The sequence below is a fragment of the Staurois parvus genome, unplaced genomic scaffold (assembly GCF_062004578.1).
Source record: "Staurois parvus isolate SC_StPar_1 unplaced genomic scaffold, SC_StPar_1.0 ptg000315l, whole genome shotgun sequence".
NCBI classification, from domain to species: Eukaryota; Metazoa; Chordata; class Amphibia; order Anura; family Ranidae; genus Staurois; species Staurois parvus.
Window position 1 is genome coordinate 2,410,842 of NW_028318111.1, and position 26,777 is coordinate 2,437,618.

A 26,777-nucleotide genomic window follows, 5' to 3' on the forward strand; every position below is an offset into this window, starting at 1 on the left:
TTTTTTAAGATTTTTTTTTTCATATTACACTATGACCAAAGTAATATAATGTTACCATAGTAACAATGTACTACTTTGGGGAAGTGATCAGTATTTTTTTTTTTTAACACAATTTGATTGGTAAAAAGCTAAAAACCATAAACGCAGTAAAATGCTAATGAAAAAACGCTAAAAAACGTGGAAAAACTCACGTTTTTAAGGTGACTTTACACCGCTAACGCCACCAGTGTTATTAAAACGCCCAGCGTGCACGGTGCATGTTCACACCTAAGCGTTTTCCATTGCATTTTGCAGAAACGCAGTACAGTCCATTTAACATGATTGCCTATGGGACACATTCACATCTCCGCGTTTTCACGCGGTGCGTTTTTTGGAAAGGGTCGGGGACTTTTTTTAATGCAAAACATTGCATTTTTGGTTCTATAGACCTCAATGGGAATGCTGCAGAAAAGCAGGTTGTGTTCTTTTGCTGCGTTTTGAGTTTAAAATCTGCCTAGCAACAAGAAAGAAAAAAAGACAAAAAAAGCAAAACGCATCAAAAACTCGTAAAAAAAAGGTGTAAAAAAACGCAAGTGCAAAAACGCAATGCAGAAATGCATCAAACGCAACCTGTATAGGTGTGAACTCCTCTGGAAGCCCACTAGTCCTGGGGGGGGGGGGTTCCTGCCAAAAAACGTTGATTCCAGTCTACAGTATGTGTGTATGGACATAGGATAACATGCTGGGGGGTTTACCGGCTGTAGAAAAAAAACACAAAAAACAGCCGCTGTAAACACATCCAGTGTATGAGGACTAATGCTGCAAAAAGCGGTAAAGCGCGTCAAACTGGCATTTCAGGGCTTTTTGAGCAAATTTTTTTTATGTGGAAAAATAAATGCTAAAAAATGCAAAAGCAAAAAAAAGCCACTAAACGCTAATGCAAAAATGATTAAAAAACGCTGAAAAACTTGTGTTAACACGACTTTTAGTGTTCAGTCTGCAACAAAGTAACTTTGCGGCAAGTCACAAAGTGAGAGGCTGTAGCAGGGGCTGATCTGTGTCAGACATTTGTGAACACTGCCAGAACCTGCACAGACACCAGGATGTACATGATTGGGTCATGTCTGAGTCGGCATCTCAGTCCAGGTAGTAATCAGTGATGCCGGATAATGCGTGAACAAACACATTCTGCCATGTGCTCCATCTTGCACATGTGCAGTGTGACAATACTGAGAGATCTTACAGATTAGGGACAGGATTTCCCTGAAGGCACTGATGACAATCCCTCCCCAGGGGATATCAGTGCAGCTGGGGTATGGTCAGGGAAACTGGGAAGTGGGCACAAGAAAGACATTGAATCCAAAGAAAAAAAAAGTAAAAAAAAAAAGGGTAAAAAGAAAAAAAAAAAAGTAAAAAAAAAAGGGTAAAAAGTCAAAGAAAAGAGTAAAAAAAAAAAATAGAAAAAAAAAATTGGATACAAAGGTACATCTATTAAAAAAAAGGTAAAAAAAAAAAAAAAGAAAAGAAAGGGTAAAAAAAAAGTAAAAAAAAAAAAGTTAAAAAAAAGGGTAAAAAGAAAACACAAAGTAAAAAAAAAAAGGGTAAAAAGAAAAAAAAAGAAAGGGTAAAAAGTCAAAGAAAAAAGTAAAAAAAAAGTAGAAAAAAGAATACATCTAGGTACATCTATTAAAAAAAAGGTAAAAAAGAAAAAGAAAAAGAAAGGGTAAAAAAAAAGTAAAAAAAGAAAGGGTAAAAAAAAGTAAAAAAAAGTAAAAAAAAAAAAAAAATTGGATAAAAAGGTACATCTATTAAAAAAAAAAAAGTAAAAAAAAGAAAAAGAAAAGAAAGGGTAAAAAAAAGAAAGTAAAAAAAAAAGGTAAAAAGAAAAAAAAAAGTAAAAAAAAAAAAGGGTAAAAAGTAAAAAAAAACGTAAAAAAAAAGTAAAAACAAAAAAAATTGGATACAAAGGTACATCTATTAAAAAATAAAACCCAATGTTCGATGATTTCATATCAGCATGCAGAGAGGCAAGTTGATGTCGATTTTGATAAAAAGGGGGGAAGGTTCACTTAAAGAGCTTTGTTCAGGCACTTCCTGTTATAAGGTGACAACGCTCCGCCCCTATTTCCCAGCAGTGCTCCTGTGTTGGCACCCTGTCACATGGGCTTCCAAGGGAAGGCAGAAGAGGCTGTGTTGGGCACTTCAGCAGGAGGGGGGGGTGCAGAAAAAGGGAGGGGGGAGGGGTATAATTTGGCCCTTTTTTGCCTTGGGTTGTCACCATCAGGAAACCCAGACTGAGGAATGACACGCAGCCAATGCTAGACAGGAAGTGCCTGCAAAGAGGCAGCCGGAGATCCACGGCAGTAAGGTACAAAAATGGACGAAAAAAGATGAAAACCAGTATTTTTTTTTTTTTTTAAATGGCAGTTGCTTATAATTAGGACTTTTCTTAGAGAATAGGTGCGGGATTCCCCCTATCAAGTCACTCCTTGTCTCCGCCCCCTAACCACTTCCAAGCACCGCCCACCTCCCAGTACCGCCTCTTTTTAGAAAATACAGAGCTAAATATCAATTTGTGGAATGTGTTCACGATAAGTTGTAAAATATACCCCCTGCAGCCCTTCAACCATAGATCCCCCCCCAGCAACAATAGACACCCCGCCAACAATAGACACCCCACCAACAATACACCCCCCCAGCAACAATAGACCACCCAAAAACAGCTCATTTGCCCCAGCAACAATAGACCCCTACGCAACAAGACATCCTCCCAGCAGCAACAGTAAATTTGCCCTAGCAACAATACACCCCCTTTCAACAATAGTTCTCCCCAGCAACAACAAACCCCCCAGCAACAGTAGATTCGCCCCAGCAACAATAGACCCCCCAAAGCAACAACAGACCCCTCAGCAACAACAGACACCCCAGCAGTAACAGTAAATTTGCCCTAGCAACAATAGACACCCCTAGCAACAATACACCCCCCTTTCAGCAATAGTTCTCCCCAGCAACAACAGACCCCTCCAGCAGCAGTAGATTTGCCCCAGCAACAATAGACAACCCAAGCAACAATAGATCCACCCCAGCAACAATAGATTCAGCCCAGCAACAATAGACCCCCAAGCAATAATAGGCCCCCAGCAACAATAGATCCACTCCATCAACAATAGATTCAGCCCAGCAACATTAGACCCCCAAGCAACAATAGACCCATCAGCAACAATAGATCCACCCCAGCAACAATAGATTCAGCCCAGCAACAACAGACCCCCAAGCAACAATAGATCCATCCCAGCAACAATAGACCCACAAGCAACAATATGCCCCCTCAGCAATAATAGATCCACCCCAGCAACAATAGATTCAGCCCAGAAACAATAGACCCCCCAAGCAACAATAGACCCCCCAAGCAACAATAAGTCCACCCCAGCAACAATAGATTCAGCCCAGCAACAATAGACCCCCCAAGCAACAATAGACCCCCAGCAACAATAGATCCACCGCAGCAACAGTAGATTTGTCCCAGCAAGAGTAGACCCCCAAGAAACACTAGATCCACCCCAGCAACAACAGACCCTCCAGCAACAGTAGATTTGCCCCCAGCAACAATACCCCCCCCAACAGCAACAAACCCCCAACAAAAATAGATCCACTCCAGCAACATTAGATCCACTCCAGCAACAGTCAATTAACCTCAGCAATAATAGAGGCTCTGACCAACAATAGATCCACCCCAGCAACAATTGACCCCCAGCAGCAATAAGAAATCCCCCAGCAACAATAGAACCCCCAGCTGCCCACATCAATAGACCCTCCAGCAGCTAACAGCAATAGGCCCCTCCCTCGACAGTAGATCCTTCCAGGCAGCAAGTGACCCCCCCAGTAACAACAGACCCTCTAGCACACCTTGCCATCCATTCAGTTCTGGAGGGACCGGCACTGTGTTCCCCCGCATTGCCACTGAAGCAAGGCCTTGCTGATGATACACAGAGCTTTAGCAGACTGTCATCCAGGCAATGTTTCCATGGACCTGAATAATCGGCACCAAATTGAACCCATTTCCCCGTCCCAGAGATCTGGAAGGAAAGGATCCCCGTGTCATTGTACCCCCCCCCCCCCCCCGTGTGTTCCCTCTGGCTGGCAGGACATGCTGGGATTTATGGTTCCCCAATAGGAGAAGGAAGGGGGGGTGGTAATACACAGGACATGTGCCAACATACCCCACCCCCTCCTGTCCCAAACCTGAACTCCAGGGGGGGCGGCACATTATGTAAACTTCCTGAGCCCCCCCCCCCCCCCAGAATACTCAGCAAATATTTGCGTGCAATGTTTGTTTTTTCATCTTACAAAGGAAATCTCCAGGTGACTGGGCAGGAAAGCTCAGAAGATGAGGAAGCGTGGAATGGCAGGGGCCCGGGGCCCTAAACCCCACTGCTCAGGCCATGCAGTGTCCCGGATGGTAAAGATGAACCCGACACCTCTGGTCACCTGACTTCAAGATGAACTCCGGGGTCAGAAAATATAAATCCGTTCCTCCTGTGTATTCTTCTTGTATCTCGGTGAGCTTTGTGTATTCCTTCCAGATCTGTGCAGTCATCCAGCGTGAGACTTCCTGTAATACAGACCGCTCACTGCTGCCCTCTCTCCTTGTGCAGGGGGACTGGTCTTGTCTCCGCCCCCTCCTGTAATTCTCTGCAGGCAGCCTGGTGCGGGCGGAGCCTGCTTGGTCCCTCCCACAGCTCTGATCTCTGCCTGTGTGCTGGAGCGTCCTGTAATACAGACCGCTCACTGCTGCCCGCTCTCCTTGTGCAGGGGGACTAGTCTGGTCTCCACCCCCTCCTGATGTTTGCTGCAGGTAGCCTGTAGTGGGTGGGGCCTGCTGGACCCCTCCCACCACTCTGCTCTCTGCACAGGCTCTGTACAGCACAGTGATATCATTACCACTAATTTTAAAAGGTAAAATCTGGGTTTGCAAAAGCATTTGGTGCACACAGAGCAGATTTACATCCTTCATGACTACTGAAGAATATATTTAATTAGAAGTTTTAATGGCGGGGGGGGGGGGGGGGGCTCAGCTTTAGTCTAGATTCACACCTATGCAGGTTGCGTTTGATGCGTTTTCTGCATTGCGTTTTGCGTTGCAGTTTTGTTGCGTTTTGTGGGAGGTTTCATTTCTTTTTTCTTGTTGCTAGGCAGATTATAAACGCAAAATACAAAAAAAACGCACAACATGCATCCAAAGTAATGCAGGAACTACTTTCGAGTCGCTGCGACTTGAAGTCACACAGATATGAACGGTACTCACTGGGAAATATACGATGCGACTTGTCAGGCGATTTTGGACCCCAAAGTCGCAGGACGAGTCGCCCAAGTGTGAATGGGCTCTCACTGCTGGTTTCCCTTATTAAAGATGGCGGCGCCTACACCCAAAGTGGATTGAAGAATCGGCTTGGGGTGAGGACATTGCTGGATCCCAGGACAGGTAAGTGTCCTTATATTAAAAGTTACCAGCTACAGTATTTGTAGCTGCTGACTATGAATTTTCTTGGGCGGAGTCCGGAGCTCCTCTTTAAGGCCACTTTGTCTCCTTCCCACCCATCAGGACAGGCGCTCCCCCTGGAAGCCGGATTTCAGGTTTCAGCCAGTATGTGGCAGATGGAATTCAATGAAATACGTTGCCTAAGTGGAAAAGTGACTTCATGCTTTTGAAGGAATACAGAAAGGAAATAAAGGCTGTTTCACGTGGCAAGTGTTGTCCCCTAAACAAAGCTGTAGCAAATCAGATATATACTATATCCTGGCTGGAGGACGTCTAGCATCATCTAGCACTTTCCTCCCCAGCTTGACTGTCCTTGGCCCTCCCCTTATATTCATTGGATTTCAGTCCTTTCCATCATAGAGGCACAAGATCACATGTGGGCGTTACCTAGGGCCAACTGCATGTAAATACAGCCTGCCTAGGAACACCCACTCCTCCAAACAGACATCCACCTATCAAGACATTTTGATATTTGCATAACTCCTCCCAAGAGCCCGCCCACTACTTGCATCAGAACTCTTGAGAGCAGTACAGAGGCAGGGTGCTGTGATGTTTTCAGGAAGCTATGCATAGCCCCTCCCACCAGCCATGATCTGCCTGCATTGCATAGAGAAGTACGGATCACAGGGTGTAACATAATGTATGTAATGAAAATATATTTAAAATGTTATTAGTATGTTGATAAGACGGGATAAACTAATAGTGTTACTAAACCTCGGACCCTGCATTCACTATATCCACTCTCCCAGGACCCTGCATTCACTATATCCACTCTCCCAGGACCCTGCGTTCACTATATCAGATCTCCCCGGACCCTGCATTCACTGTATTCGGTCTCCCCGGACCCTGCATTCACTATATCCGGTCTCCCCGGACCCTGCATTCACTATATCCGGTCTTCCCGGACCCTGCATTCAATATATCCGGTCTCCCCGGACCCTGCATTCACTATATCTGGTCTCCCCGGACCCTGCATTCACTATATCCGGTCTCCCCAGACCCTGCATTCACTCTATCTGCTCTCCCTGGACCCCGCATTCACTATATCCGGTCTCCCCGGACCCTGCATTCACTATATCCGGTCTCCCTGGACCCTGCATTCACTATATCTGGTCTCCCCGGACCCTGCATTCACTATATCTGGTCTCCCCGGACCTTGCATTCACTATATCCGCTCTCCCCGGACCCTGCATTCACTACATCTGCTCTCCCCGGACCCTGCAGTTACTATATCTGGTATCAACGTGAAGAATCGTGGCTAATCATTGGTGTCAGTGGGAGGAATAGGGCCCAATTATTGGTGTCAATGGTGGGAAAATGCTCCATCATTGGTGTCAGTGGGAACTATATTGCCCTGTTGATAGGGTCAATGGTAGGAATAGTGCCCAACTGTTGATATCAGTGAGAGGAATTATGCCCCAATGTTGGTGTCAGTGGGAGGAAGTGTGCCCCAAGGGCCAGAATTTGGTTACAGGGCTACAGAACCCCTGGACAGGGCTGATTGGCCCTGTGCTGATCCCATGCATTCCCCCAAGACAAAAAAACCCTCTCTAGCAATACACACCAAACTGAGCATGTGCAGCTTGCCCCCAAGGCTATGTTCTTTCAGCTGGATTGGGGAGGGGAGGATCAGAGAAGACAGGATCAAACAGCCTTTTTACACAATGCAGAGGATTAACCCCTTAGGTTCCACATTGAGTATAACAAGCATGCTTTGCTGCATCTACAGACTGATTGTACTGTTGTGGGTTCAGGAACACTTTAGTACAGACATGACACATGTGATCACAGAGAGACCACTACAGTCATACATACGAATGTCCAGCTGTGTCTGGCCAGTGATCGCTGCGCTGTTGTGCTGCACGTGACAGGTTCCCTTTACCATGAGCATTGTGTCTGACACCACGCATCTCCCGGAGATCTTTATGTCATGCAGCCCAGATCTTTTTATAGTAAGCTTCCCCTAAAAGCCATCCTACCTTTGATTTAGTTGTCAGCCAAAAGAAAAGCACATCATCGATCGATTATTGATCTCCTGGAGCAGAAGTTTAGCGATGGTTTAACCTTTGTCAATAACAAACAGCCGAACGTGTCACCTGAAATAACTTTACAAAGGTTTTCTTTTTGGTTGTCAACCTGCACAGACCTAGAATGACATCTATCCTTCATGGTAAATCCATGCATGCTAAGTAATGTGTCCGTGTAACAGGTATGTACTACCTCTCACACAGACCACAGTGCTCCCCCTGACACTGCTTTTCTCTCCAGAAGGACGGCACCACCTTTGTTCAGGCATCATCTTGGGTCACCGTTTGCTTCCTGGATGGAGATGCCGGCTCAGAGATGATACAATCATAGAAATCCCGATGCCTGTGAAGTTCTTGGTGGTGTTCACAAATGTCTGACACAGATCAGCCCCTGTTGATGCCCATTTTTTTCTCCAAACAAATTTTATTGAAAGTTTTAAAGTTTTACAGGGCACATAATAAAGTGCGGGCGGGCGGCTTGTAATGCTGCCTATTACCTTGTGACTTGCCACACATTTGCAGTTGCGGCCCCTTTCATATGAATGTTCCGATTGGGTCAGTCTGTCCATTTTTAAGGCAGACCCGATCGGAACCTCCATTCTCCTCTATAGAGCGGTGGTTTAAACAGACATGTGTCTGTTTACACCTGCCTACATTTAATCCGATTTGCTGAAAACAAATGGATGGGGATCTGTTCCCCTCTGTCTGGTCGGATCAGATTGGATGGCAGTCAGGTGTAAACAGATAGGTGGTCCATTTACATCCGACTGCCCATAGGAGGAGAGCGGGCTCTGCATAAGCGGAGCAGACATGGACCTGTCATCCACCTGCTCAGCGGGGACCAGCAGACAGATCCCCTGGTGAGCAAGTGGATTGCAGGCGAAGTCTGCCATGTGTTACATTGTTGCAGTCTGATCACTGGGGGGACTGAGGAAATGCTTCCTTCTGCCTGCAGCAGACTGATGACCTTATCTCAGCCTAAGCAAAGACACCGACAGGTCTCTGGGCTTTCAGGTTCATCTGTATTGTATATCTTCTTTATGTTATCAGGGGCGGACTGACAACTCATGGGGCCCTCGGGCAATAGGGGATCATGGGGCCCCTGTGTCCTCGCCCACACTCAAACAACACCCAAAAAAGCCTATGAAAGGTACCAGGGACATCTCATGGGTCTCCCACCTGACCCTGGGCCCTCGGGCAGTGACCGAGTTCCCGAATGGTCAGTCCGCCCCTGGTTATCTGTGAAACTTGTAACACTTTCAGGTATTTAAAGAAAATATCTATTTCAGGTACTTCTATATCGCCATCAATTTACACAGCGCTTTACATATATATTGTACATTCACATCAGTCCCTAACCCTCAAGGGGTGTACAATCTAAGGTCCCTAACCCTCAAGGGGTGTACAATCTAAGGTCCCTAACTCACATTCATACATACACATACTAGGGACAATTTAGAAAGGAGCCAATTAACCTACCAGCATGTCTTTGGAGAGTGGGAGGAACACGGAGTAATCCCACGCAGGCACAGGGAGGACATGCAAACTCCAGGCAGGTGGTGCCGTGGTTGGGATTTGAACCAACAACCCGAGTACTGCCAGGTAGAAGTGCTAACCATTTAGTCACTGTGCTGCCTCTTACTGCTTCTTGTTGCAGAAAAGTGCTCCGAGACGAGACAAGCTGCTGTTATGAAGCCCCGTCTCCTTTCTAGATATTGTCGAATCGCCTGCATCAGGGATGTTCGGATTTCAAAGCTAGGGTTAGGAGGCACCTAGCAATGTGGGACAAAGTATTACATGTACTTTGATGAACAGGAAAATAAAATAAAAGAAGAAACATCTTTTAATATATATATATATACTTATATTGTAAAGCGCTGAGCAAACTGTTGGCACTATATAAATCCTGTATAATAAAAATATAATTATACATACATATACATACATACATCCATATACATACATACATCCATATACATACATACATACATCCATATACATACATACATATATATACATACATACACATGCATATACATACATCCATATACATACATACATCCATATACATACATACATCCATATACATACATACATCCATATACATACATCCATATACATACATCCATATACATACATACATACATGTACATACATACATCCATATACATACATACATCCATATACATCCATACATACATCCATATACATACATATGCATACATATACATACATACATCCATATACATACATACATATGCATACATATACATACATACATACATACATATACATACATACATACATATACATCCATATACATACATCCATACATACATATACATACATACATATACATACATACATATACATACATACACATACATACACACATACATATACATACATATACATACATACATACATACATATACATACATATACATACATACATACATACACATACATACATACATACATACATACACATACATATACATACATATACATACATACATATATTTATATATACACACACATACTGTACATACATATACATACATACATACATATACATACATACATACATACACATACATATACATACATATACATACATACATACACATACATATACATATACATACATACATATACATACATACATACATACATACATACACATACATATACATACATACATACATACACATACATATACATATACATACATACATATACATACACATACATACATATATTTATATATACACACACATACATATATATATAATTCTTTTTTTCTTCTTTTTTTTCTTTATTAGTCAAACGCTGGGATAGGCGTATAAATGTAGCAGGGGAGTATGTAGAAAAAAATAAATGCAGCTTCCACTCCTTAAAATTTTTCCTTTTACGATATAAACTCAAAAGTCCCGGTTTGACTTGAACGTCCCTCGTATATTGATCGCTTTTCTTGAATACCTCTCCCAGAAAACCTTGTGACTCGGTACAAAGTTACAATGTTGCAGTTTGGTTCTTGGCAGAGAGGAAAGCGAAATTCTTCCTCCTGCCTGCAGCAGACCGATGACATCATCTCAGCCTAGGCAAAGTCACTGGACTGGAGCTCAGAGGCTGCCTTTTCAGCTCTATTCACATCTGAGCGTAGCGTTTTTGTGCTTTATTTTTGGCGCGTTCTGTCACAGGTAATGCACGGTTACAAAGGTTTGTGCGCAATTTGTTCAGACGTGTTCCTGATGTTTGCGTTCTGGCGTTTTTGTATTAGCCAAGACAGCAAAAAAAAATTCATCTGTGACATCAATTGTTGCCATGCCAGAAAAAAAGCTCTTGGCTGTGCGACAAAACGCACAAAAGCGCATGATTTGCACGTTTCCATGTATTTATATGGGGATAATAATGTGCATCAACCTGCCTGAAAGGAGCTCCAAAACTTTTCGGAACTTCAGGCGACTTGGAGTGGAGATGTGAACCATCTCTATAGAGCGGTGATGGCGAACCTTTCTGAGCCCGAGTGCCCAAACTGCAACACAAAACCAACTTTTTTATTTCAAAGTGCCAACATTGGAATTAACCCCTCGCCTACCGGGCACTTCTACCCCCCTCCTGCCCAGGACAATTTTCAGCTTTCAGTGCTGTTGCACTTAACAATGACAATTGTGCGGTCATGCAACACTGTAACCATATGCAATTTTTATCATTTTTTCACACAAATAGAGCTTTTTTTGGTGGTATTTAATCACCACTGGGTGTTTTATTTTTTGCACTATAAATGAAAAAAAGAGCAAAAAATTTACACAAAAGGTTTCCTTTGCTTCTATTCCAAAATTTTGCAAACAGGTAATATTTCTTCTTTGATGTGCGTTGGTGAGGCTGCACTGATAGGCAGCACTGATTGGCATTGATGAGGCGGCACAGATAGGTAGCACTGATGAGGCGGCACTGGTGAGCATTGATGAGGAGGCACTGATGATGCACTGATATGCAGGAAATGATGGGCACTGATAAGCGGCACTGACTGATAGCACCAACTGGAGGCACTGACCGGCGGCACTGCTGGGCATCACTGATGGGTGGCACTGATGGGCAGCACTAATGAGGTGTCACAGATAGGTGGCACTGATATGCGGCACTGATTGGTGGCACTGATAGGCGACACTGATAATGGGTACTGATAAACAGCACTGATAGGTGGCACTGACTGACATCACTGCTGGGCACTGACTGGCACAACCGCTGGGCACTGACTGGCACTGGTGGGTGGCACTGGTGGGCACAGGTGGGTGGCACTGGTGGGTACAGGTGGGTTGGCACAGGTGGGTGGCACTACTGGGCACAGGTGGGTGGCACAGGTGGGCACACTGCTGGGCACAGGTGGGTGCATTGCTGGGCACAGGTGGGTGCATTGCTGGGCACAGGTGGGTGCATTGCTGGGCACAGGTGGGCGGAACTTGTGTGTGGCACTGCTGGGCACCGAACATCAGGGCACTGATGATCAGTGACCCTGATGATCGGTGCCGATCCCCGCTCTGACAACTGCCGGTTTTCGGCAGTACTTTCCTCACGATCTGACAGCGTGAGGAAAGTGCAGCCGAGAACCGGCATTTGCATTTCCCGGTGATCAGCGTGTCATTGGACACGGCTGATCACGTGGTAAAAGGCCGCTGTGATTTGCCTTTTACCACGTCACGTGATCAGCTGTGTCCGTAGGACACAGCGATCATGGAGATCGCCCGGTGCGCGCCCCCGGGGGTTCTTCCTCTTCTTCCTGGCGTGCCCACTGAGATGGCTCTGCGTGCCATAGGTTCGCCATCACTGCTATAGAGGAATATTGATTTGTATTTTTTCTCCCTGAGCTTCGCGCTACAAAACGCTCCGATGTGAATGGGGCCTTAAAGATAAATGGCTGAGATGAAAAAATGATTCCGTTGGTGTATTTTATGACATACCAGAAATGTATTCACACAGACGTTTCTAAAACCTCCTCATTAACCCCTTTACTGCCATGTGTCTCCATGTTGCTGCGTCACATATTCCAATGGAAATACTGAATACTATGATCATCGGCCAATGTAGATATTCATCTGCGCACATCTATGACAGCCCTGAATAGGACTTTTCTGCGGCCTCCAGTGGTTAGATTAGCTTTTCATAGATCGTGGGGGCTTAGCCACAACCTGATTCTTCTGGTCCTCCTCTCTGGGGTGCATTCTCCATAAATTCCACTAGGAGGCCGGTGACACCAAAATAATAACTTTTCTAGTCTAATGCAGGCCATAGACGGGTCAAAAACCGGCCGATTTTTCGAAGAAAAAAAAAAGAAAATCAGTCGTTTGGTCGGCCGACGTTACCACCAACGTTAAAAAACAAAATCGGTCAACTAAACCATAAAGTTAACCCATAACTTCTGTCCCTTGCAGGTTACGGCTCATGCGCTGACTTTTTATCGGTAAAACGATCGGCCGATTTGTCCATCATTGCCGGGAAAATCGGCCGATTGTCAATATCGTCCGCAAATTTTCCAACATGACTGAAGAAAAAAAATATTCAAAAAAACCCAAAATAGGCTAACCAATTATCCCACTAACAGTGAGAAAATCGGCCGATTTTTTTTTCAGCTGAAAATCGACCGATTTTCGACTCGTCTATCATAAGGCTCCATGTACACTGCAGCTGATAAACAGACGTTCAGGAGCTTTTCTGCATATTTTTCAGCAGCCTCTGAACTCTCCCTAATGTCTCCCTATGTGTCCATGTACACATCGTCGTTTACAGTCGTTTACAGGCAGTTGAGGTTACAGTCGTTTTTTTGAACGCATCAAACTTGCGTTCAGGAGTAGATTTTATCGGTGTTTCAAACGCTTGTAAATGCGGCTAACCGCGTTTATAAGCGTTTGTGTTTGGAATTTTTTTTTAACTGTTCCATTTCCAGATGCAGTCCAGAGCCTTTTTTCATCATGAAAAATGCATGCAAAGCGTTTTCCCGGTACTCAAATGGACCCGGTACACCATACTTTGAGGTTTCGAATGAAAGAAAATATGTTAGTGGTTATTTAGCACAGAGGCTAAATGGTTAGCACTTCCCCCTGGCAGTACTTGGATCATTGGTTCAAATCCCAACCACAGCACCACCTGCCTGGAGTTTGCATGTTCTCCCTGTGCCTGTGTGGGTTTCCTCTGGGTACTCCGGTTTCCTCCCACTCTCCAAAGACATGCTGGTAGGTTAATTGGATCCTGTCTAAATTGTCCCTAGTATGTGTATGTATGGATGTGAGTTAGAGACCTTACATTGTACACCCCTTGAGGGTTAGGGACTGATGTGAATGTACAATATATATGTAAAGTGCTGCATACATTGATGGTGCTATATAAGTACCTGAAATAAATAATTAAATAAAACACCGCACAAAAAAAAAAAGACAGGTCATCTCAACACATACTGCTCTCTCTGCTTCTGCTCTCTCTATTTCTCTCAAAATGTCTGAAATAGTTCATTTTTTTACTATTTTTCAGTGCATCCTGGGCATTTGGGAAGGTCTCCTGAGGTTATCTTTAAAAGACGCTTCTAAACACAAATGCGCATAAACGCGGCTAAACAGACATTTTTTAACCTGCGTTTTCCAGCAGTCAGGTTCCATCGTTCTGAAGTGTCCCGTGTACATGGGGCCTAAAACTAACGTGTCACTAGAATTCCTCCGTTCTGTAGATACAAAGTCGACTTCATAAATCAGGAAGGTGACGTGTTCTAGATGTATTCTTCAGAAGAAAACTATTGCAATACCGTGAGTCATTTTTTTGATGCGACTTTCACTTGCTTGCAATTCAAAATCAGATATACAGCATTTCCTTCTGTTTACAGGACAGTGAAGTCAGTATCCTTTATCCGCGGCGTAAATGATTTATAATACAAGACATCAGGTTCAGTGAAGCCTGGCATGACCCAAAAACCATGCGCTGACCTATGAGGAGCTGTATTATCATTATTATACAGGATTTATATTATTATTATTATACAGGATTTATATTATTATTATTATACAGGATTTATATTATTATTATTATTATACAGGATTTTATTATTATCATTATTATACAGGATTTATATTATTATTATTATACAGGATTTATATTATTATTATCATTATTATACAGGATTTATATTATTATCAATATTATTTAGGATTTATATTATTATTATTATTATCATTATTATACAGGATTTATATTATTATTATTATTATCATTATTATACAGGATTTATATTATTATTATTATTATTATTATTATTATCATCATTATTATACAGGATATTATTATCATTATTATACAGGATTTATATTATTATCATTATTATACAGGATTTATATTATTATTATTATTATCATTATTATACAGGATTTATATTATTATTATTATTATCATTATTATACAGGATTTATATTATTATTATTATTATTGTTATTATCATCATTATTATACAGGATATTATTATCATTATTATACAGGATTTATATTATTATTATTATTATTATTATACAGGATTTATATTATTATTATTATTATTATTATTATTATACAGGATTTATATTATTATCATTATTATACAGGATTTATATTATTATTATTATCATTATTATACAGGATTTATATTATTATTATTATTATAGAGGATTTATATTATTAATATTATTATACAGGATTTATATGGCGCCAACAGTTTGCTCAGCGCTTTACAATATAAAGGGAGACAATACAGCAACAATACAGTTCAGTACAAGAGGGTTAGGAGGCCCCTTACAATCTAGGTAGAATGCATTAAAGTGGATATAAACCCTAACTAGATGAGATTTTTCAAACAAATGTGGTGTTTTAATAGAAAATACTGCTTGACCTTTTTTTTTTTTTTTTTCAGCAATGTGTGTAACCCAGTTTTCTGCAGCCCCTTCGTAGGCACTTCAGCAATGGCTGCATGGCTTCAGCGGAGCAGCCTTGCGCAATAGGCATCAGTACATTCGTGTGTGAATAAATGTGGCATGGTGACAACTCAGGGCACATTTGGAAAACTAGGACAGAGCGTTGTCACCCTATAACAGGAAGTGTCTAAACAAGGACCTTGGCAGGATCACCAGGGGTTCTTTTAATGAAAACTGCAGATTTAAAAAGTATTGCAAATGACATTAGCATGTTATAGCTTATGATATTTATATGATGATTCACATCTACTTTAATCTACACAGGACAATATACACATAAAACATTATTATTATTATTATACAGGATTTATATTATTATTATTATACAGGATTTATATTATTATTATTATTATACAGGATTTATATTATTATTATTATACAGGATTTATATTATTATTATTATTATACAGGATTTATGGCGCCAACGGTTTGCTCAGCGCTTTACAATATAAAGGGAGACAATACAGCAACAATACAGTTCAATACAAGAGGGTTAGGAGGGCCCTGATCCTGGGAGCTTACAATCTAAGAGGGAGGGGCTAGTGGTACAAACGGTAGTAACTGTGGGGGATGGACTGGTTGGAAGAGTAAAACATGCAAACATGGTAAATCTTGTACAATTGCAGTCATGAATTATACATAGAAGAAAAAGATTCTTATAAACATTTACAGACAACAGTTCACATGGATCAGTTTATAGAACATGAAAACAGAATTATTATTATTATTATTATTATTATAATTATTATGATGCAAAACAAAAACTTCCCTTTACTTCTCTGCATACAAATACCTCTCCGTCACATGATCTAAAGCCAAGGCAGCAATTGCCAGGGTTATTGTGGATGTTTCACTTCATTAGAGATTGCACACATTTTTTTTTTTTTTCAATCAGACAGACCCTGTCTGGGACACATGTAATAAAGAAGCACAGCCTGCCAACATTTATTAAACGAATATGTCCGCCCCCACATATCACTGCAAACAATACACTGAAAGCAGGCTTTTAAATAATGACATATATACCAACAAGAATATCTGCAATAAATCGATCCTCCTAACATATATATTTTTTTAAAACATTCGGAGGACTATGGTTCCCCTTGAAAGCTGATCTCCAGGCAGTTATGGAAAAAAAACCATTTTTTTCTCGTTTATAGATTTGTTAAAAAATTATTTTTTCATAGAACTAGCACAAGTCCCTACAGATATCATCATATTAGCTTCCTGTGATACCTTATGCAGCAAGACTTGGACTAGGAGAGGGCTGGCCGGCATTCGTAGCCAATAGGACTCTATAGCAGGGGTCTCCTAACTTCTCAATCAAAGGGCCAGTTTACTGTCCTCCAGACTGTAGGGGGGCCGGATTGTGACCAGTGAGGGTAGGAAATGCCCCGGGCCCGGCATCAGTGAGAATAAACATCACCTCTGGGTTGGTGTCAGTGGGAGGAATAGTGCCCCATCATTGGTATCAGTGGGAGGAATAGTGTCCCATCATTGGTTTCAGTGGGAGGAATATTGCCCCATCATTGGTATCAGTGGGAGGAATAGTGCCCCATCATTGGTATCAGAGGAAGGAATAGTGCCCCATCATTGGTGTCAGTGGGAGGAATAGTGCCCCATCATTGGTATCAGTGGAAGGAATAGTGCCCCATCATTGGTATCAGTGGGAGGAATAGTGCCCCATCATTGGTATCAGTGGGAGGAATAGCGCCCCATCATTGGTATCAGTGGGAGGAATAGTGCCCCATCATTGGTATCAGTGGGAGGAATAGTGCCCCATCATTGGTATCAGTGGGAGGAATAGTGCCCCATCATTGGTATCAGTGGGAGGAATAGTGCCCCATCATTGGTATCAGTGGGAGGAATAGTGCCCCATCATTGGTATCAGTGGGAGGAATAGCGCCCCATCATTGGTATCAGTGGGAGGAATAGTGCCCCATCATTGGTATCAGTGGGAGGAATAGTGCCCCATCATTGGTGTCAGTAGAAGGAATAGTGCCCCATCATTGGTAATAGTGGGAGGAATAGTGCCCCATCATTGGTGTCAGTGGAAGGAATAGTGCCCCATCATTGGTGTCAGTGGCCGGAATAGTGCCCATCATTGGTGTCAGTGGCCGGAATAGTGCCCATCATTGGTGTCAGTGGCCAGAATAGTGCCCCATCATTGGTATCAGTGGGAAGAATAGTGTCCCATCATTGGTATCAGTGGGAGGAATAGTGCCCCATCATTGGTATCAGTGGGAGGAATAGTGACCCATCATTGGTATTAGTGGGTGGAATAGTGCCCCATCATTGGTGTCAGTGGGAGGAATAGTGCCCCATCATTGGTATCAGTGGGAGGAATAGTGCCCCATCATTGGTATCAGTGGGAGGAATAGTGCCCCATCATTGGTATCAGTGGGAGGAATAGTGCCCCATCATTGGTATCAGTGGGAAGAATAGTGCCCCATCATTGGTATCAGTGGGAGGAATAGTGCCTCATCATTGGTGTCAGTGGAAGGAATAGTGCCCCATCATTGGTGTCAGTGGGAGGAATAGTGCCCCATCATTGGTGTCAGTGGGAGGAATAGTGCCCCATCATTGGTGTCAGTGGGAGGAATAGTGCCTCATCATTGGTATCAGTGGGAGGAATAGTGCCCCATCATTGGTGTCAGTGGGAGGAATAGTGCCCCATCATTGGTGTCAGTGGGAGGAATAGTGCCTCATCATTGGTATCAGTGGGAGGAATAGTGCCCCATCATTGGTGTCAGTGGGAGGAATAGTGCCCCATCATTGGTGTCAGTGGGAGGAATAGTGCCCCATCATTGGTGTCAGTGGGAGGAATAGTGCCCCATCATTGGTGTCAGTGGGAGGAATAGTGCCCCATCATTGGTGTCAGTGGGAGGAATAGTGCCCCATCATTGGTGTCAGTGGGAGGAATAGTGCCTCATCATTGGTATCAGTGGGAGGAATAGTGCCCCATCATTGGTGTCAGTGGAAGGAATAGTGCCTCATCATTGGTATCAGTGGGAGGAATAGTGCCCCATCATTGGTGTCAGTGGGAGGAATAGTGCCCCATCATTGGTGTCAGTGGGAGGAATAGTGTCTTGTATCATTCAAAGGTATAGTGCCCCAAGGGCCAGACATAGGCTAGCAAAGGGCCGCATCCAGCCCTTGGGCCACAGTTTGGAGACCTCTGCTCTATAGCATTGTACAGTGGTGTCGGTCTAATACAGGGGGCATGCTTACAGGGGGGAGAGCACAGTCTGCTGCTGCTCCTACAGTGCCCATTCGAAGGCATAAGCTGGCCATAGGTGTTTCAGTTCAGCAGGGAGCAGCCATATTTCAATCTAAGTAAAGCCGTTCCTGTTCGACAGAAGTCCGTCGTTACATCAACCTCTGTAGGAATGGGAATGCTGGAAAGCATTTGTCGATGAGCAGCTGCAGCCAATGGAGAGTCCAGCTGTCAGAATACAATGCCCGGCGGGGAGGATTCCTCTCTCCAGTTGTGTGGATGGCGGAATCCAGTAGGATGAACCAAAGAAATAAAAATCTAAGACCAGCTTTAGGCTGGTCATTGTCCGTTGAAAGGCATAGGCTGCTCCTTGGCCAGGCTGTATCGCCTTATTGTAATTTACTTGGCTGAGAGGCACAGGATCTGATTGTGCTGCCCGGCAGGGGTGCCTGGATCACAAGACTGGCCAAACAGCATAACAATATCTATATTCCGACAATGCATTTATTGGTCTGCCTGGAGGTCAACTTTAACCTGAGCACATCCACATAAACCCCTCAGACAGTAGGCATGATACATCTAGACACAGATATGATATTGTGTAGAACAATGCCATGATTGGTGGTAATGAAGTGCGATACGCAGACAATGTACACAACTGCTAGGAATGTATGGAAGGCAGCCGTCTTACCTGACTTCACAGAGCAGTGGATGTGAGCTTTGGATTCATAGTAGACCCAGTCGAAGCCGGCTTCCACCGCCAACCTAGCCAACATGCCGTATTTATTGCGGTCCCTGTCGGAGGTGGTGATGTCCACCGCTCGCCCTTCGTAATGTAAAGATTCATCGGAATGATGACCGTCTTCATCCCAGCCTTCGGTCACCCGCAGCTTAATGCCCGGCCACTGGTTCATGACAGAGATGGCCAAGGAGTTCAGGCGGTCTTTGCAGCGCTGCAAGCGAGAAGAGAGGGTGTGAGCCAGCGGTTCCCTGCTGTATACAAAGGATTCATACGGTTTATTATTCAGGATATTTTCCTTACTCTACACAGTAATTAATGACCATTCATGTAAACGGACTGCCATGAGCATCTTAGTGAACCCACATTTTGTAAATCTTCACGCTGTAATGTGACTCTATAAAGCCATGGAGCCCAGCCTGTGATCCGGGACCACATGCAGCCTCCTGCTAAATGGAGACAGTAGTAGGTGTTTCCCCATTCCAGTTATCGCTGGCAGTCCCATGTCATGACAGTCTACGACTGACTCTTCTACAATTCCTAAAGCATCTTCTCAGCCTCTGACCACCTCCTGCAGCATGTCTGCACTCTCTGACCTTCTCTTGTAGCATGTCTGCACTCTCTGACCATCCCTTGTAGTATGTCTGCACTCTCTGACCATCTCTTATAGCATGTCTGCACTCTCTGACCATCTCTTGTAGTATATCTGCACTCTCTGACCATCTCTTGTAGCATGTCTGCACTCTCTGACCATCTCTTGTAGCAGGTCTGCACTCTCTGACCATCTCTTGTAGCAGGTCTGCACTCTCTGACCATCTCTTGTAGCAGGTCTGCACTCTCTGACCATCTCTTGTAGCAGGTCTGCACTCTCTGACCATCTCTTGTGTCATGTCCTCAGTCTCTGACCATCTCTTGTAGCATGTCTACACTCTCTGACCATCTCTTGTAGCATGTCTGCACTCTCTGACCATCTCTTGTAGCATGTCTGCACTCTCTGACCATCTCTTGTAGCATGTCTGCACTCTCTGACCATCTCTTGTAGCATGTCTGCACTCTCTGACCATCTCTTGTAGCATGTCTGCACTCTCTGACCATCTCTTGTGTCATGTCCGCAGTCTCTGACCATCTCTTGTGTCATGTCCGCAGTCTCTGACCATCTCTTGTAGCATGTCTCCACTCTCTGACCATCTCTTGTAGCATGTCTGCACTCTCTGATCATCTCTTGTAGCATGTCTGCACTCTCTGACCATCTCTTGTAGCATGTTTTCACTCTCTGACCATCTTTTGTAGCATGTCTGCACTCTCTGACCATCTCTTGTAGTATATCTGCACTCTCTGACCATCTCTTGTAGCATGTCTGCACTCTCTGACCATCTCTTGTAGCAGGTCTGCACTCTCTGACCATCTCTTGTAGCAGGTCTGCACTCTCTGACCATCTCTTGTAGCAGGTCTGCACTCTCTGACCATCTCTTGTAGCAGGTCTGCACTCTCTGACCATCTCTTGTAGCAGGTCTGCACTCTCTGACCATCTCTTGTGTCATGTCCTCAGTCTCTGACCATCTCTTGTAGCATGTCTACACTCTCTGACCATCTCTTGTAGCATGTCTGCACTCTCTGACCATCTCTTGTAGCATGTCTGCACTCTCTGACCATCTCTTGTAGCATGTCTGCACTCTCTGACCATCTCTTGTAGCATGTCTGCACTCTCTGACCATCTCTTGTAGCATGTCTGCACTCTCTGACCATCTCTTGTAGCATGTCTGCACTCTCTGACCATCTCTTGTGTCATGTCCGCAGTCTCTGACCATCTCTTGTGTCATGTCCGCAGTCTCTGACCATCTCTTGTAGCATGTCTCCACTCTCTGACCATCTCTTGTAGCATGTCTGCACTCTCTGACCATCTCTTGTAGCATGTCTGCAATCTCTGACCATCTCTTGTATCATGTCCGCAGTCTCTGACCATCTCTTGTAGCATGTCTGCACTCTCTGACCATCTCTTGTATCATGTCCGCAGTCTCTGACCATCTCTTGTAGCATGTCTACACTCTCTGACCATCTCTTGTAGTATGTCTGCACTCTCTGACCATCTCTTGTAGCATGCCCATAGTCTTTGATCATCCCTTGTCATATGTCTGCAGTCTCTGACCATCTCTTGTGGTATACTCATAGTCTTTGATCATCCCCTGTCATATGCATGCAGTCTCTGACCATCTATTGTAGCATGCCCATAGTCCTTGATCATCCCCTATCATATGTCTGCAGTCTCTGACCATCTCTTGTAGTATGTATGCAGTCTCTGACCATCTCTTGTAGCATGCCCATAGTCTTTGATCATCCCCTGTCATGTGTCTGCAGTCTCTGGCCATCTCTTGTAGCAGGTCTGCACTCTCTGACCATTTCTTGTAGCGTGCCCATAGTCCTTGATCATCCCCTATCATATGTCTGCAGTCTCTGACCATCTCTTGTAGTATGTATGCAGTCTCTGACCATCTCTTGTAGCATGCCCATAGTCTTTGATCATCCCCTGTCATGTGTCTGCAGTCTCTGGCCATCTCTTGTAGCAGGTCTGCACTCTCTGACCATTTCTTGTAGCGTGCCCATAGTCCTTGATCATCCCCTATCATATGTCTGCAGTCTCTGACCATCTCTTGTAGTATGTATGCAGTCTCTGACCATCTCTTGTAGCATGCCCATAGTCTTTGATCATCCCCTGTCATGTGTCTGCAGTCTCTGGCCATCTCTTGTAGCAGGTCTGCACTCTCTGACCATCTCTTGTAGCATGCCCACAGTCTTTGATCATCCCCTGTCATGTGTCTGCAGTCTCTGACCATCTCTTGTAGCAGGTCTGCAATCTCTGACCATTTCTTGTAGCGTGCCCATAGTCTTTGATCATCCCATCATATGTCTGCAGTCTCTGACCATCTCTTGTAGTATACTTATAGTCTTTGACCACCTCAACTGACATGGCACACTAACTCACTTAAGCATTGCGCCTGCGTTGTAGTCTATTGCAACACATAGTAGTGCCTTGCATTATAGAAAAGGGTCATGTACATTTTGAATAGGCTGCCTTAATGATACATGTTAGGCCGCATGCACACAAAATATCACTGCTTTAGGGCTCATTTACACTTGCTTTAAAATGTGGCATTGAACATTGTTTTTTAAAGCATCCTGAATGCCAATCAAAGCACCTCTCACTAAATAAAATGGTTACCTCACAGTCCTGTTCACACTGTTGCGTTTGCTTTGCTTCAAACATTACGCCATGCTGCTTTCTTGGTGCAAAGCGTCTTCAAAGCCTCCATAGAAGTCTAGGACAACGCTCGCTAAAGGCACCTGCAGCATTTGTGTGTTTTTTATTCAGAGTTAGCTTCACTTTGTTTTGGAGGTATGAGATATGGGAAGCCAAGTGAACAGGAAAGACGTCATTAGCAGTCACTTCCGGTTCATGTGTATGTATTCTGGGAGTGTCTGGTGCAGACGTCACATCTGGTGTGCAACGTGGAGCAGCAGGAAATGAGCGGGGTCCAGAGTGGAGAGGAGCAACCAGCAGACAGCACACATGGTGAGCAACATGGGAACGCTATAGCAGAAGGTGAGCAGGGACCGGAGAGAGAGGACTGAACGGTGGAGGATCAGCAGAGCTGGGGGACCAGAGCAGGAGAAACTAGCACATGCCACACGTGGTGGGGAAATATAGTGCTAGGTGACCGGGGACCAGAGAGAGAGGGGGATCATCAAACTAGAGGCTCATTAGAGCTGGGGGTTACTAGTAAGCGGGGGATCAGCAGAGCTGGAAGTACTAATGAGCTGGAGATCTGCAGAGCTGGGGATACTACCAAGCAAGGGATCTGTTGAACAATGATACTAATAACCTGGGGATCTGCTGAACAGGTGTACTGTTCTAATGAGCTGGAGATCTGCAGAGCTGGGTGTACTACCGAGCAGGGGATCTGTTGAACAAGGATACTAATAACCTGGGGATCTGCCAGACAGGTGTACTGTACTAATGAGCTGGAGATCTGCAGAGCTGGAGGTACTACCGAGCAAGGGATCTGTTGAACAAGGATACTAATAACCTGGGGATCTGCCAAACAGGTGTACTGTACTAATGAGCTGGAGATCTGCAGAGCTGGGGGTACTACCGAGCAAGGGATCTGTTGAACAAGGATACTAATAACCTGGGGATCTGCCAAACAGGTGTACTGTACTAATGAGCTGGAGATCTGCAGAACTGGGGGTACTACCAAGCAGTGGATCTGTTGAACAAGGATACTAATAACCTGGGGATCTGCCAGACAGGTGTACTGTACTAATGAGCTGGAGATCTGCAGAGCTGGGGGTACTACCAAGCAGGGGATCTGTTGAACAAGGATACTAATAACCTGGGGGTCTGCCAGACAGGTGTACTGTACTAATGAGCTGGAGATCTGCAGAGCTGGGGGTACTACCAAGCAGGGGATCTGTTGAACAAGGATACTAATAACCTGGGGGTCTGCCAGACAGGTGTACTGTACTAATGAGCTGGAGATCTGCAGAGCTGGGGGTACTACCGAGCAGGGGATCTGTTGAACAAGGATACTAATAACCTGGGGATCTGCCGAACAGGTGTACTGTACTAATGAGCTGGAGATCTGCAGAGCTGGGGGTACTACCGAGCAGTGGATCTGTTGAACAAGGATACTAATAACCTGGGGATCTGCCAAACAGGTGTACTGTACTAATGAGCTGGAGATCTACAGAACTGGGGGTACTACCGAGCAGGGGATCTGCTGAACAGGTGTACTAATGAGCTGGGGATCTGCAGAGTGGCGATACTACTGAGCCAGGGTTTACTGGGCCACTTTAAAACAAATAGAAAATCAACACACACACACGGGGCATTTGCTAAGCTTCATTAAAATTTAACATATACAGTTGTGTCCAAAATTATTCAACCCCCAATGCTGTAAAGGGGTTTAGGGACTATAGTGTACATTTGGAATTGTATTCAGAATCAAATCCTACAAGGACGTTGTAACTACCCAAATGCAACTAAAATGACATCAATTGTTTATGTAATACAGTAGTAAATGGTTCTTATGTGGTTTCTTCATTGCCACAATTATTCAACCCCTTAAAGACTACCACTCTGAAGAACAGAGGTTCATACAGGTGCTTTCCATCAGGTATTGAAAACACCTGTGGATGTCACCGAGCAGCAATCAAGCATAATAAGCACCAATTAGGCAGCTTTAAAATGACTGTGATACTCAGCTCCTTCTAGACATTTACTGGTGTGGTTACAAACATGGTGAAGGCAAGAGAATGGTCCAGGAAGACAAGAGAAGAGGTGATTTCTCTTCACAGGAAGGGCAATGGCTATAAGAAGATTGCAAAGATGTTAAACATACCAAGAGACACCTTAGGAAGCATCATTCGCAAATTCAAGGCAAAGGGCACTGTTGAAACGCTACCTGGTCGTGGCAGAAAGAAGATGCTGACTTCGACTGCTGTGCGCTACCTGAAGCGTAGAGTGGAGAGAAGTCCCCGTGTGACTGCTGAGGAACTGAGAAAAGATTTGTCAGATGTGGGTACAGAAGTTTCAGCCCAGACAATAAGACGCACACTGCGTAATGAAGGCCTCCGTGCCAGAACTCCCAGGCGTACCCCCTTGCTGTCTCCAAAGAATAAGAAGAGTCGACTGCAGTATGCCAAAAGCCATGTGGACAAACCACAAAAGTTGTGGGATAGTGTTCTGTGGACTGATGAAACAAAATTAGAACTGTTTGGGCCCATGGATCAACGCTATGTTTGGAGGAGGAAGAACAAGGCCTATGATGAAAAGAACACCTTGCCTACTGTGAAGCATGGTGGAGGGTCAATCATGCTTTGGGGCTGTTTTGCTTCTGCAGGTACAGGGAAGCTTCAGCGTGTGCAAGGTACCATGAATTCTCTTCAGTACCAGGAGATATTGGATGGAAACGTGATGCAGTCCGTCACACACCTGAGGCTTGGGAGACGTTGGACCTTTCAACAGGACAATGATCCCAAGCATACCTCCAAGTCCACTAGAGCATGGTTGCAGAGGAAAGGCTGGAACATTTTGGAGTGGCCATCGCAGTCACCAGACTTAAATCCGATTGAGAACCTCTGGTGGGACTTAAAGAAAGCAGTTGCAGTGCGCAAGCCTAAGAATGTGACTGAACTGGAGGCCTTTGCCCATGAAGAATGGGCGAAGATACCCGTAGATCGCTGCAAGACACTTGTGTCAAGCTATGCTTCACGTTTAAAAGCTGTTATAACTGTAAAAGGATGCTGTACTAAGTACTAAGATTGAATGTCACTTGGGGGTTGAATAAAACTGATAATGCTGTGAGCACAGAAAAGACATTTGTGGTTATTTCATTATAACTGTTATGTTATATTTGTCTGACCTACAAGTGCCTCTTTAATGTAAATGTAAGCAAGATGACTGAATGATCAAAAGCAATGTCAAACTGGCCAAAACACTCAATTTCAGTGGGGGTTGAATAATTTTGGACACAACTGTATTTTTACTTATATTTGTAAATGCATTCCAAAAATGTAGATTTGTATTTTTAAAGACATACGGTATATTTGAAATGTATTTTTTTAAATATTTTTCAGATATTTCGTAATAAAAACGCATTTCAACATGCAGTGTATATATATATATTTATTTTTTTAATTGAAATATATTTTGAAATACAGTATATTGAATATGGCAAAAATTGTAGCATTTCAAATATATGTCAATATATTTGAGAAGAATATTTTTAAAATATTTTTCTTCCATGTAGGTATAGCCAACAGAATGACTTCACATGCATATGCTTCTAAACGCCATACACCTGCGCCTGCTGGCACTTTTTTCGCACACATAGGGCAGCTCACTGAAATTAACAGGATACCCTAAAATGCATAGGACTGCGCAAAAAAAAAACATGCACGCTCAGACACACCTCCTGCTGTTAATGAGTCCTCTCAAGTGTAAGGGCTTGTTCACATCAGGTGCAGTGCGTGAAGGCGTACAAAATCATGCGTTACCCTGCACAGCACAAAAATGCCCTGCCGTTTACAGATGCACTCAAGTGCCATTCATTTCTTTACGACGCCCCCGCCCATCTAGCAAACACACGCATGTTCATGCATGCCCAAAGGCGTGGTGCTGCGGTACCATGTGTTTTGCTGAGGCGCAATTTTCAAAATTGTGTCCACACTTTTTTTTGCGCAATGCAATTCACGGGCTGTCCTAACACACAGCATGCGGGAATGCAGAAAA

The 26,777-nt window shown here is 43.9% G+C and overlaps 1 protein-coding gene across 2 annotated transcripts in view; it reads right to left on the reverse strand.

The window, feature by feature from the left end:
• IHH (Indian hedgehog signaling molecule) overlaps positions 1 to 26,777 on the reverse strand; it is a 195,350-nt gene that overhangs the window by 78,170 nt on the left and 90,403 nt on the right. For both annotated transcript variants that reach the window (XM_089683580.1, XM_089683581.1), the window contains one exon: positions 19,442 to 19,703. In XM_089683580.1, the coding sequence (XP_089539706.1) occupies positions 19,442 to 19,703 (262 nt within the window). The remainder of the gene's footprint in view (positions 1 to 19,441; positions 19,704 to 26,777) is intronic.